This window comes from Centruroides sculpturatus, unplaced genomic scaffold (genome assembly GCF_000671375.1).
Source record: "Centruroides sculpturatus isolate CEXI.00-Female unplaced genomic scaffold, Cexi_2.0 scaffold166, whole genome shotgun sequence".
Classification (NCBI taxonomy): domain Eukaryota; kingdom Metazoa; phylum Arthropoda; class Arachnida; order Scorpiones; family Buthidae; genus Centruroides; species Centruroides sculpturatus.
The window spans coordinates 872,308-886,301 of NW_019384423.1; the positions used below are offsets into that span (position 1 = coordinate 872,308).

At 32.1% G+C, this 13,994-nt stretch overlaps 1 protein-coding gene across 5 annotated transcripts in view; it reads left to right on the forward strand.

Annotated features, from left to right (window-relative positions):
• Nucleotides 1-13,994, forward strand: part of LOC111619482 (microcephalin-like) — a 40,170-nt gene that overhangs the window by 23,301 nt on the left and 2,875 nt on the right. For 2 of the 5 annotated variants that reach the window (XM_023361211.1, XM_023361212.1), the window contains 3 exons: nucleotides 2,118-2,258; nucleotides 4,090-4,195; nucleotides 9,082-9,483. In XM_023361211.1, the coding sequence (XP_023216979.1) occupies nucleotides 2,118-2,258; nucleotides 4,090-4,195; nucleotides 9,082-9,146 (312 nt within the window). In that variant the 3' untranslated portion in view covers nucleotides 9,147-9,483. Of the gene's footprint in view, nucleotides 1-2,117; nucleotides 2,259-4,089; nucleotides 4,196-9,081; nucleotides 9,484-9,518; nucleotides 10,768-13,994 lie in introns of those variants that run through there. The other 3 variants (XM_023361209.1, XM_023361210.1, XM_023361208.1) reach the window with 3 other exon arrangements.

Below are 13,994 nucleotides of genomic sequence, written 5' to 3' on the forward strand. Positions count from 1 at the left end.
GGAATATGGTCTACGGTTAGTGGCTTTAATGATTTTAGTCTCAACACTGGCCATCAGAATTTGAAAATGCTCCAAATTAAATTGGCAGAATTTGGATGCGATGCACTATTTCAGCTTCACTTTATTTTTGGCAATGACTGCTCAATTTGAATGGGTCGAGGAGATAATTATTGCTGTGGAGAAAACATACTAAGATAAAATCTAGATATTGTCTGAAAATCAGCATACAGACACGGGATGTGCAAACACCCAGACTGTGTGAAAGCTGGTCTAACAGAATGTGAAAAACATATCAGGTTACTAGCACATACGCTCTTCAAAAACCCAGGTCGTTAACATAAAATTCCTGGTCAATATACAAAACAACTTGTAATATATTCCTAAAAATGTGTTTGAAAGTTAAACAACAGAGTTATGCATTATAAAGGATGTTAAACTGCAGATTAAACAAAAAACACAATAAAATTAATTTTCACAAATGATTTTAATGTTAATGAGCAATTATTTATTGTGATATCATTACAATGCAGGGCTGCAATTTTTAATTTTCTTTAAATTATCCTATATGTGTAAAACAGTACTTAGCCTTGTAGGCTTTATAAAGATATATTTTGAAATTTAAAAACATTATAATCAGTATGGTGATGCCTTCCGATGTCATGGTTAATAAGTAAAGGTTATATTGGGTTGAATAATCAGTCAAGTTCAGGATGTAAGGAGTGAAAAGAAGAAAAAATAATCATATCATATATTTTTAAACATTTATTTTTTAATAATAAATAATTTAAAATATATGCTGTCCATGTCAAATTAGTAGCCTTGCTTCCGTACATAATATTTTTCCTGTTAGCAATCTGGTCATATATTTATCTAACTCTCTTTGGGGAAAATTTTTGAATTGAAATAACATGACTTCCAGTTTGCATCAGAAGTTTGAATATAGTGAATTGGCGTCTTCTGTTCCCAAGGATTCCGTATCTAGTCTCGATTTTCGTTTATCTAACTCCATTCTTGAGATTAAGGAAAGACAGACAGACAACATTGGGAATTTATAAGTCTACAATTTTTTTCAAATTGTAGCCCAATGAAACCAAAATTTGCAGGAAATGCACTACACAACAGATTGAAAAATGTATGAATGTTGAGATTTTGTATACAAAAAAGAGATTAAGAGATGTCAAAGTGTAATAGACAAAAGAATAAGTTGTCTGAAAGTCAAGGACATTGTAATTAAATGATTCTTGACATTTGTGAAATTTATTCTTTGTTATTTTTATTATTAAATGGTAATTTTAAAAATTTACAATCCAGACTTTGTGAATAACAAGCAATTTTGATATTAGCTTGAATTTGTTTTTGTTGTATTATAAGTAGATATTCACAACAAAATAGTAATTTTCAAGCAGTTGTTCATTTCATGTGTTAGTCTTTATTAAGGGTGCAACTATGCAGACTCGTGCAATATGCAAGAGAGCAAGAAGGGGTGGTGGTGTTTCTTGCTCTTGTTAAGTGCAGTGAGACCACACCAACATGAGTGAGTGGGAGAAAATGGCAAGGAGATTACAACAGCACATGTTTGCGTTGAACTCATCACAGAGAAGAGTTAATTATTGCATTGTATGGAAGTAAAAATCAAAACTGTTTGACTAGAAACTTTTGCTATTAGGATTACTTTATAATGAACACACAAAAAGATGATGAAGATACAGTGTTCCTCCTCTCTGGAAACAGTGAAGGAATAAAAAATTTTATTATAATTTGTTAAGAAAACAGAATTTATTTGACTTTATAATTTGAAAAATATTAAAACAAAAAGCTTTTAAATATATAGATGAAAGATACGAGAACAGTTGTCTATTTGTGCCAATGTGCATGTGCGGTATTTGGCGAGAAGAGGCAAGCCACGATAAATGCCAAACTCTGTCACATATTTTGAGAGACAGAAATTTGCTTTTGTTGGCCAGATTTCTTGTTTCTCATTTGTGATTTTCCTTGCAACAACTGTATTGCTCGCTGCTAGACTCATGTCTGCATAGTCACATCCTAATATTTTAAAAATCCTATGAATTTTTTTTACACTATTATATGATTTATCATATTTTTTTCTTGATTGTAAGGTTAATCGCATGCAAAAAGCAAGTAAAGGAGCTGCTTATCAAAGTCATTTGTTTCAACACTTAGGAAATATATTTGTATCTGCGTATTGTGCTCCTGAATACAATAAACTTACAGAACTTATTACTCTTACTGGAGGAAAGGTAATAATAATTCCTTTTGTGGTTATAGTTTATTTATAAATACTTTCTAAAAGATGTTGATAAATATATAATATATGTTAATATAGAAATTTCCTTGTTCTATGTAGGCTGTTTTTTTTTTTTTTTTTCAAGCTCCGATGGTAAATAACAAAATGAATTTATTAACAAAAGTTAGGTAGAAATATGGTTACTTTTCAACATAATCACCATGAAGGTTGAGGCATTTGTTTGAGGCTCTTTCCTGAACTGAAAATGTGGCTAGCAGGGCAGAGGTTTGAGACTAATGACGATCTTGAAAACAATGTTGTTAAGGCCATCTCAATTCACTAGCGGCCACATTCTATGACAAGGGGATAGAAAAGCTCATCCACAGATATGATAAATTCCTCAATCTTCACGGTGATTATTTCGAAAAGTAACCATGTTTGTACCTAACTTTTGGTAATAAAACTCATTTTGTTATTTACACTTGTCTTTGTTTTATGGACCATTGGAGCTTGGGAAAAACCGCCCTCGTAATTGGCCGAGTGTACTAAGCATAAAAGTCCGTGTACTTAACTGGGCCGTGTCCAATAACAAAGCAATAATATAAATGTAGTCACTTACATAACTACAGGTAACTCCCATATAGCACGGGAGTTACGTTACAGAAAATTGCCGTGTTATACGAAACAGAGAACTAGTGTGAAAAGGGGGGTTAGGTTCCAAAAATTAAAAAACATGTTGTTAAATCCTTATTTAAATCGGATTTATTATTCATTTTTTCATAGGTAAAATACTTATTTATTATTTAAGTAAATATTTTACCGGAGGATTATTCATTTTATATGATGATCTCAGCATGAGCATCATCAACTGGTAACAGTTTGTGGGTGCGTTTGTTAATAGCGGTCGCTCTGCAACGGGAATGCGCTGCTGTTTGTAGGCATTTAGGAACAATGGTGAAAGAAAGATGGCGGCACCCACACTATTGATAGTATTGTGTGGAGGAATTTATAATTCTAAAATGAGCTTTTAGAGGTAAAGAAGGATCCCAATTGTAAAATTTAACCATTAAATGGATTATTTGTTGAAAGAGCATTCAAAGTAGCCACAAAAACAATTAGAATGCTCATGCAGAGTTATGCGGAGGTATAAAAGAATGCACCCTTTATTACATTTTGTTGTATGAGGGTTTTACTCAATTCTCGAACCGTGTTAGAGTGAACCCATGCTATAAAAGCACCATGTTATATGGGGGTGTTCCCAATTCACAAACTGTGTTAGAGTGAATCCGTGCTATAGAAGTGCCGTATATACGGGGGTTACCTGTAGATATATTTCAATTTTCTGTAATGGAGTCTACAAGTATCTTCTCTCTGGTGACTGTGTTGTAAGTATTACATGGCTCGGCCAGTTTCCATAGAGATTTAGTGCTAGTGGCTTTTTAACCACACTTGCACATGTTCTGTTATTTCTAAAACTCATTTATTGATGAAATAACAGAAAACCATGCACATTTGATTGAAAAGGCCTTTGAAACCAACAGAGTAATATAGTAACATCATCATCATTAATGAGAAGGCATTCATAGACTTCATTATGGTAGGTTAAGTTGAGACTTAGTATGGTTTTCTTGCATACTGAATTAAATTATTTAATTGGTTATTCCTGGTTATCTATTTACTGTTACTTCATTACTGAATCACAATAATGAAGCAACTTAAAAAATTACAAATTGATTTTCCTACACAACATGAATTTAAAAATACTAAGTTATGTATTATATTAGTATTTATTTAGTAATATAAAAAGATACAGAATGATTTTTAAACATTATTTAATTACGCAGATTATAACTTCTTTCCAAAAATGTCAGACGGTAGTTGGACCAATGAAACATTGTGACGAAAGTAAGAACAGAAATATATTACACATAAAAGAAAAATGGATTTTAGGTAAATTTAATTCTAAAAATTAATAATGTACAATTTAGATTTTTTAAAAACATTTATTAATTTATGAGTTGATTTGCATTAATTTACTTGAAAAATTTGTAAGTAAATATTATATACAGTAAGACCCCGCTTAACGCGGGGGATGCGTTCCTAGATGACAAAGCGCTAAATGAAACAGTGTTAAACGAGGTCATTTTAACATAGAGTAAATAGGGATAGGGGAACACGTGACTGAAAATAAAAAAGTTTTACTTTAATTTTAAGTTATTTTTATATTAATTTGTATAATATATGTTAAATAACACACAAATATATGTTTGTGTGTTACTTCATGCACATTTCTGTGTGCACAAAACACACAAAGAAATGTATAATAATATATTAATTAATTACTTCATTTTTTTCTATATTAATAGTTTATTTTTTGTGATGAAGGTCCNTATTTGCTAAGGTGTGTTTACTTCATTTTTTTCTATATTAATAGTTTATTTTTTGTGATGAAGGTCCTGACTTTTCTGAAATTCTTGTTCTTTTGCAATAAAGTTGTGAAGTTTCATTTGTTGCTTTTTTTCTTTCCTTAAGCAAATGTCAGTAGCGGAAGATCGCATCCAAAACACCTCATTTTGCTTTTGCACTCCTTTCAAAATCTGGATCATTCACTAAATTTGATCAACGATTTCAGTTATCGTTACCAAACTTTTACTAAGGAAATCTGTAGAGAAAATTTTGTGTTCCTTGTTTTCAGAATCACTGTTTTCCAGTTCTACATGGATTCCTTGTCCTGCCAGTTCTTGAAGGTTGTCATTGAAAAGACTCTCACCAAAAACCTGCTCATCAATATCCTGCTCTTCTACATCTCCTAGTTCTGCTGTATTGATTAGGTTGATTACCTAACGATACAATGATAGGCTCTTCTCGTTGAGAATTCTTGGATAACTTCAGCCATAACTTCTTCCACTTGTCCTCCGTGCATTTATCAGTTAATTCTTGCCAAGCAAAGTCGATATTTCCTATGGCATCCGTGATGTTATATTTTTTCCAAAATTGCACCAAACAAACATAGATTTAAAGAAAGTACACCTTTTTCTGATTGGTTCGTGTTCATCAATAATCGTATTATGTACGAATCAATAAAATGCTGTGATAATTTAAATCAGCGTAAATTTTGATGAATTTTTAGGCTTCAAGCAGACGGTGTTAAGTGGGGTCTTACTGTACTAAAAATTTGATTTTTGTTTGGACTCTTGAATGAAGAATTAATTCATATATGTGTGTATATTGTTTACTTGGCACCATTGACTCAATCTTGTTGACTGCTTCTTCACCTTAAGTTCTGCAAGTGAAATAATTTATTTCGGGTGCAAATAAAGATATTTTGTTTTGACTTTTGACTAAGATCTACTCTCTTTGCTAATCAGAAACTTCACCAGTATAGTAAGTACTACTTAAAAACAAAGTCCAAGTAGACTATATACACACAAAGATTTAAAATAGTAAGGATATAGGAGTAAAAAGAAAAAATTGATTCATGCAACAGATGTATACGACAATCTCTTTCTATTTGTGAACTTCTAAATTGAGGTCAAATGCCTACAACTCTTCATTTCTTAATTGCCTAGACCCGTCAAGTTACATATTCCTACTGTAAAGTAACATGGATCAATGGTTTCTTATTAAAAAATCAAAACAAAATTTATTGTACAATTTTTAAGAATTGAAATTTACTAAACAAATTTATTTAATTTTTCAAATGATGATATGCTGTAGACACCTCTTCGGTCACATATTTCTTAATATAGTTGTTATAAGGATATGTGTAACTATATTAAGAAATAGATACTGAAGGGATGTGCTAAACACATTCAAAATGCATGTCATTATTGGAAAAATTAAATAAAGTTGTTTTAACAGTGCAATTCTCTAAACTTCAAATGATTTTTTTTTGTTTTATTTACATAGAATAATTATAATTATTCTGTTTTTCAGTATTTTATGTCTTAAACAATTTATTATTTGTTATATCTTACATGCATTGTCACTTGATTTTCCATGTAACAAATTCCTAGACTCTATACTCATTCAGAATAATATGGGCTGGTCTCCATATTTTTGGATTTGTGTTTTTGTGGTGGCAACTGTGAAATTTATCTTGCTAAAACTTTTGGTCACCACTCGCTGCATTTGCTCCGAGTGACAATAAGACATTCGTGTCTTTGATCTTGCAAGGAATGTAATTTGAATAGAACAGTTTGTGGCCTTTATGTTACATATATCTAATGAATACTCCAGTGCATGCCTCGTTCTTAATTATGTAATCAAATTTTCACATAGTATTTTCAGAAACATAGGTCTAAAGTTTTACTTAGTATTGTAAAATAAAATTAAAACCTTTCAAACACATTTAGACATTTTACTGTTAATTATAAATGATTTTGTAATTTAGGAATTTATACTCTCACTGAAATACCTCCCAGAAAACAACTGGGGCTGTTTTGTTGAGTGTGTGCATTTTCATGGAATTCTGCAATCTTATGGGAAGTGTCAAAACACAATGTCTACAGATAACAGAGACCTACCTAACTGTAATTTTTTTTTAACTCTCCGCCCTGTGGGCACTGAGAGAACCTCTTTTAGCAAACCCATTATGGGTTTGGTCAAGCCCACAATGGGATGACCGAGTGGTAAGAGATGGGACTCGACATATCCAGACAGAACACCCAAAAAATTTCTGGGGATTTATTGACCCATCTGGATTTGAATCCAGGTCCCCCAGAGTGGTAGGCTGCCACCTTGACCACATGGCCATCAGGTCGCCTTACCTAACTGTATTAAAATCAATATATTAGGGCATTACAAATGTACCTTACAGAAAGATATTTTTTTTAAATCTCTTAAAAATCAACATATACAGTCGACCCCCTATAACGTACGTTCCTATAACGACAATTCCTATAACATAGCGAAAAAATTGTAGAAACTTTCGTATAAAGTACCTCCTATAACGTCGTTTCGCGACAAGATTGATAGTCTGGACCAATAGTGGATGAGCAGCCGAACTACTTTCCTCCGACCCTGCGCCACGCTACGGAGCGGCTAAATTGAGTTTGCTATCGTCTGCTTAGTGTTATATATAAATTATATATAAATTAGGTACTGTACATATAATTATATATAAATTAGGTACTGTATATATAATTATATATATGCTTTCTGTCGCCTGGCAACACACTACGGAGATTTTAGGCTAGTAAGTTGAGTTTATTATCGTCTGTACAGTATGTAAATTAGGTACCGTAAGTCTAATACAGCACTAATTTTATACATTTCTTGTGAAAGAAACACTTCTTATTCAACGGCCATAAAAATTATTTATATTAATGATGTCTCCAAAGGTCAAGTTATTTTTATGCGAAAAATTCGTTATTAGAAATCGCGGCCGCCGTTTCATGTGCTGTTCCGCGATGAAAACCAGCTTTAAGCAACGGCGTAGTCGAACGGTACACACTCGGTAAGTAATCCTATAATTTTTTGTTTATAGCATAGTTTATACGGATTACTCCCAAAAAATTATACGTGTTTTGGAAATGTTGAGTCGAATTAGTCTGGAATCGGTTAATTTTATAGAAGAAAACCTTTCGAACAGCCTTAGTCCGTAAAGTTCCCACCTATCGGGCTGCGATTGGATCATGTATTTAATCATTCCTATAACGTAAAATTCGATTAGCGTGGAACGTATCTAAGCGTTATAGGGGGTCTACTGTATTCAATTCTGTTGAGATATTCAATATTATCTTTAAAAATTTGCAAAAGAATAGAATATGTCTTCACATTTCATTCTTTTCAACACCTTAGGAATGTAAGATTCACAACAATACTTTGTAATTGTGCCACTGGCAGAGAATTTTTTAATGCGTTTTATATATAGAGGCAGATGAGAGCCTTGAGATAAACTGTTTCATGAGACTGTTAGTGTATATTATTTACAAATTATAAATTTAAAGTTTATTTTCAGAGAACTTCATAATGGTCACTTGCTTGTTAGGGTAGGAAAAAACTGTTTCTAATGTTGTAATGTTTCTAATTCTAAATGCTAGGAATATATAGAATAACTTATGGACCATTTCTGATACGGGCACTTCTCATTTAATGACTGAGTGCCATTCCTGTGGTTAGATCGTTAAGCAAATTGGTTGTTAAACAATCAAAAACATCATAGTTCATTCAGAAAAAAGACACTCGGATTCATATTTCGGTCACCAAGTCCTTGAAATGCACAATAAAATACAAATTTATAAACAAAATATGTAGTCCTGAAGATTGAAAATGCTTTTTCTAGTGAATATTGAGTGATTGCAGGAACTAGGCTGACAAGTGAGATTAAGAAAGGAAATTCCCTTCATTGGAGAGCTGGTCGTAAGTCTGAGCAGTTAAGTGAGGATTGGCTCTATATCCAATATTTAAACATATTCTATAATGTTAAGAATATTTACTTATAATTAAATATTTAAAACTTACAGATTATTAATTCTAAAAAGATATTCTTTAACATCCAGTTTTAACTTTATTTTGTTTGTTTGTTACAATAATTTAAACATATGAATTAAATTATATATACAGTACCTGTATCTAATTATTAATTTCTTTGTTATTATTTTTGTAATCACAAATAAATAAACTGAATATATCAGACTGCAGATATATATTCTGATATATTCAATTTATTTATTACATTAAAATCTACTTATTAATATATGCACGTGTATATCAATACACAGGTGTAAATTTAACTTTGCACAACATTGATCAAGTGATATGAATGAGTAATCTTTATTTTAAAATATTATGCATATATGTAGAGTATATATATATTTGCTCTTATTTTTCAGATTGTATATCTCAGCATAAAGTACTACCATATGATAGCTATAAGTACGAACGCTCTCCTCATTAAATCGTCATCTTGGAGAATGCCATTTTAGAATCCGGATATAAATAGGTAATTTTTTAGCGAGAAAAGGACTTTTTGAAACTAAACAAGGAGTTTTGAGGCATTTCTCCCATTTTATGCTCAAATGATGAATTATACACAAATTTAATTTATATATACTCATTTTATTACATTTAACATAAGGAGAATATTTTACTATTAAAACATTGCCTCGTAGGGAAATATTCATTTAATCTTGAATAGTTTTGTATTTAAAAATGAAAAACAAATGGAAAAATTTATGTATCTAACTTATGAAGTTTAAACATCTAAAAACAATGCAATTTACAAATTGATGTATTATTTTATGTATTTATGTATAAAAGTATGTTTTAGGAATACGGACTTGATCTGACTGCTATTGCCAAGTGCATCACAAGAGGTATTTTTATTTTTTTTTTGTGTGTATAGATTTATCAAGATAGTCAGAATTTCAAGTAACTAGTATATGGGGTCTTCCAAAAAAATGCTGCCATTTTAAATTATTGTATGTATGCTAATTATTAGCTGAGAACATAATGAACATCCAAATTTCACATTTGCCCATTACACTTTCTCAATGCATGCACCTCATCGTGCGGCATACATCCAACCAGTACTCACATTTTTCATATACTCTGTCATCACTCCTCCCAAGACAACCACAATTCTGCAATTCCTGCAGAATTATTTGTGATGGATGACGACAAGTAATTCAAACTGTAGGGCACAAAATGCCTTATGTGTCGCAGAATCACCATTTTTGTTTACAGGACTTCCTAAAAGTAGTGGACGACAAGACGTGAATGGGAGACAAAGCTCGGACTGTTACTCTATCGATTGAGGTGCATCGCATGCTTCTCAGATAATAACTGATACAATTACAGTAACTTAGTGGTAGCATTTATTTTGGAAGACCCTATATAATCAGGAAAACATTTATATTTATATAAAATGGGCAAATATGAGGAATAAACATTACATAATGCTTTATTTAAAATGTACAAATAAAAATTTTAGTAATTTTTGTTGGAAAATTATAAGACTATAGGCCTGTGCTTCTCAAACTTCGTGTTCATGGATCAGTTTTTCATTCCAATCTCTCTCCGCCACTATTTTTATGAAATTAAATTAAAATAATTATAAAATGAAAAGAACAAAGTTCAAGTGCATATTTTTATTTTAGTTTTCAGACTAAATTAGTAAAAAACCATACTATAATAAAATTTGGTTCTAGTCATTTTGAAAGAATGGATTTATATACCATTTTTATATAATTTCTCAAGCCGGTGTTGATCTCTGGTCCATCCTGGCATTCACTTAGTGGTTAAATTATAAAGATAAATGAAAGTTATTAAATTAGAAGGCTTTTTAAAATAGTCTTATAAATGTAATATATAAAATTATGAAGTTTTAAGTGAAATCTTTCATGCCCAGTAGTAAGCTTTTCAAGGATCAGACCACAGTTCGAATAGCACTGGTCTAGACAATTTGTTTTATAGTAATGGGTAATCATGAATTCAATTTTAATGGTTGTTTTTTATATTTTGTATTGGTAATATAATTCAATTATATGGAATTGTATAAAATTTTGAAATTTCAATTTATTTGTACAAATAATTTTTAATAAAAGTCATTAAAAGTTTAGGAAAGCACTTTTTTTATAGAAACAGATATTTGTTTAATGGAAATTATTTTATGAAAGTAGCGAGGGTTACTTTATAAATTAGACTGTCATTTTTTGCTTTTTGCATCTTACAGGCCCTACAAGGGCCTTTTTTTCCATGCTTGTCATAGGTGCGGTCACATGCTTGTACAGGCCAAACATATCCAGGATAGCCTAGTGAGTTAATTCATCTAGATTCAATTCTAGATACCCCAGAGCAATAGGCTGACATCCTAACTGCCTCGACCATTTGGCCATCTGTTTCAAGTAGGTTTACTATGCTAAATGTTCAAAAATAGGATTTAAAAACAATTAATTTAAAATTCACTGTAAATTTAATTGGAATATAAACAGTTAACTAAAGGAAATGCAACTATACCAATACAAATGAACCAATTCTAGAAAATTAAAGTATTCTATGGACTAATTTTCAAAAGAATTAACATTTTGGGTTTTGAATTACAAGAGAGATAACATTTTTTATGCTTGACATGAGACATATATTTTTGGTAAATTTGGTAAATTTCTGTCCTTTATTTTAAACCATTCTCTGTGATATTTGAACAAAATGAAGTAAATGTCTGATAGAATACATGTTCAGAGAGTTTACTTTAACTGGATGCAAGAGAGATCTTTCCAGCATTACACAAGTATATGCAGATGGTGCATTAGTTCTGCTGATGCTTATAGTAAATAAATTCATTTATTCAAGAAAAGGACGTGTAAATTGTTCCGTAGTTTGGAAACAAGATGCAAGTTAAAATTTGACTCTGGCAAATTGCATAGTGCAGTATGCATTTTTGAAATCCCTGTGGAAGGACAAATAACATACATTCTTAATCTTAATAACTATTTTTAATTTATTATAAATTTTAAGGACTTGTCAGACCACAGTTTTTAATTGGAAACTTTCACTGATTTATAACATACATTCTGCTAATAGGGTATTGCCACAGCACTTTACCAATGCTCACAAAATAAACACAAATACCAACAAGAATTTCTTGTAAACAGCTATTCTACTATTCACAAGAATTTGGTCCCTTAAATTTTCTCTTTTAGGCTTTGTGCATATTTGCACTAAAGTATAAACCTAAGATATTAACACTTGTGCTTACAGTGATGTCATCCTATGACACTCCTGTAACAAATAGAAATCAAGATTTCCACTCGTCAACGACAGCTCGAGATCCGACAAACAGTGCCGAGAACTCCGGAGACGGCCCACGTCATCCGCAAGAGCTACAAATCCGTAATGGAAAAACGAAGTTACGAGGCAAAGGACACTCAGAAATAGTAAAGTCCCTAAGTATGGCACTCGACAGAATACTAATATTTAGGAAAAAGAGGAACAGAAGTCTCATTAGGCACATTCACACTACACATTCTTAATAATGACATCATCACATATTCTAAGTTAATGCAATAAGTGCAGACCAAATAGTTATTCTGAACAAACTGGCGAAATGCGATACATACTATACAAAATTTTGAAACTTTCCAAATATTGCAATGTGCACCGGGGGTGACGATGTGCCCAGTGAATTTCGTGCATCCCTGTCTGACCTTTCCGAGAAGGCAGTTAATTCTATCCTGGCATTGAATTACATAATTTTCATAGCCGAAATGACCTCGGAAGGTACACCATACGAATTTAGAACTTGTCGAAGAAAACACCGAATCGGCAATCGAAAGTAACGGCCATCTCCTATTTAAGCACGTTCTATAAGTAATCTAATAAACATTCACTTATCTAAAATACATTAATAAGCATTATATCGTGTGCTTTTCTTGTCTTTCGTGTTGGGTGAAAGCTACTAGGCTACGGTGCTCCCTGGTAAGTTATTTTTTCGGTGGACACATTACGTGACGTTGTTAGTAGTAATATAATGTATATTTTTGTTATATATGCCGGGAATAATATCTTCTGAAAGGTCTCTTTTTAAGGGTAAATTGCCCTATTCGAGCGCTAAAGGTAACTTGCCTCTATTGTATAATTGCTTTTGGTGAAGTTGAGAGCATTACTAATAATTGATATTAAAATGGTGATGGCGCGATCTAGATTTTACTCTTTCACTGAATAAGATCGGGTTTGAATACTGTTTGGACATCTGTAAGTATTATTTTCCGTCAGAACTATATGCTTTTGTCAAGGAGCCGATAAGAATTGTGGACTCAGCCTCCCTCATGAATTTTAATCCCGAGTCCATTTCTTTGGCAGGATTTTCGCGCGGTTAAGGCGACGGCTTACCGCTGTCGAATTCGAACCGGTCGGAAACTCCGGGACTTTTCGGAGTGTTTCGTCAGGATGTGTGTGACCTCGTCCCTTACCATCTGGCCGCTTTGTTGTGACCTAGACTAACCCATAATAGGATCGTTAAAAAGAGGCCCTATCCTTATGTAAAGGGTGGAAAGAGTTTGAAAAAGCCCATTTCTCTGTAAGAGATGATTTTGAAAAGTACAGAGATTACTCTGGAACTTTTTCAAAACGGCTTTGTATTTGCCGTGTGATTTTCATCAATTTGACACCCAAAGATTAATTTTAAAAATTTTCCTTTACAGTTTACTTTTTTGACTTTTCATGGGCTTGACTGTTTTTTGTTCCTCCTTCATAAAAATTTTTGTTTTTAATTTCAAATTCTACTTTGATGTGGATTCTGCGTATCCTCCAGGTAAGACTCACTTGTCAGTTTGAACTCATATTTTCAATATCTTTCAAAGTTTTGATGCCGATGCTCTTTATATAAAGGGTAGTCACAATTAAATAATAGGCCCTAAGAAGAGCTATACTCTCCATATAAACTGAGAAGAAGAAGAAGAAATAATAATGAAATAATAGATATAATATAATACAGTCGACCCCCCTATAACACGGGTTCCTATAGTTCGGATTCCTATATGACGGCGAAAAAATTGCGACGGTATCCGTACAAACATGGTAAACAAACACCTATAATTCGGTAAAACGTCATCGGGCAGCCGAAGTACTTTCCGCCGTCCAGCGCCACGCTACGGAGAGTTTAGGCGGGTAAATTGAGTTTACTATCGTCTGTACAGTATGTAAATTAGGTACCGTAAGTCTAATACAGCACTAATTTTATACATTTCTTGTGAAAGAAACATTTCTTATTCAACGGCCATAAAAATTATTTATATTAATGATGTCT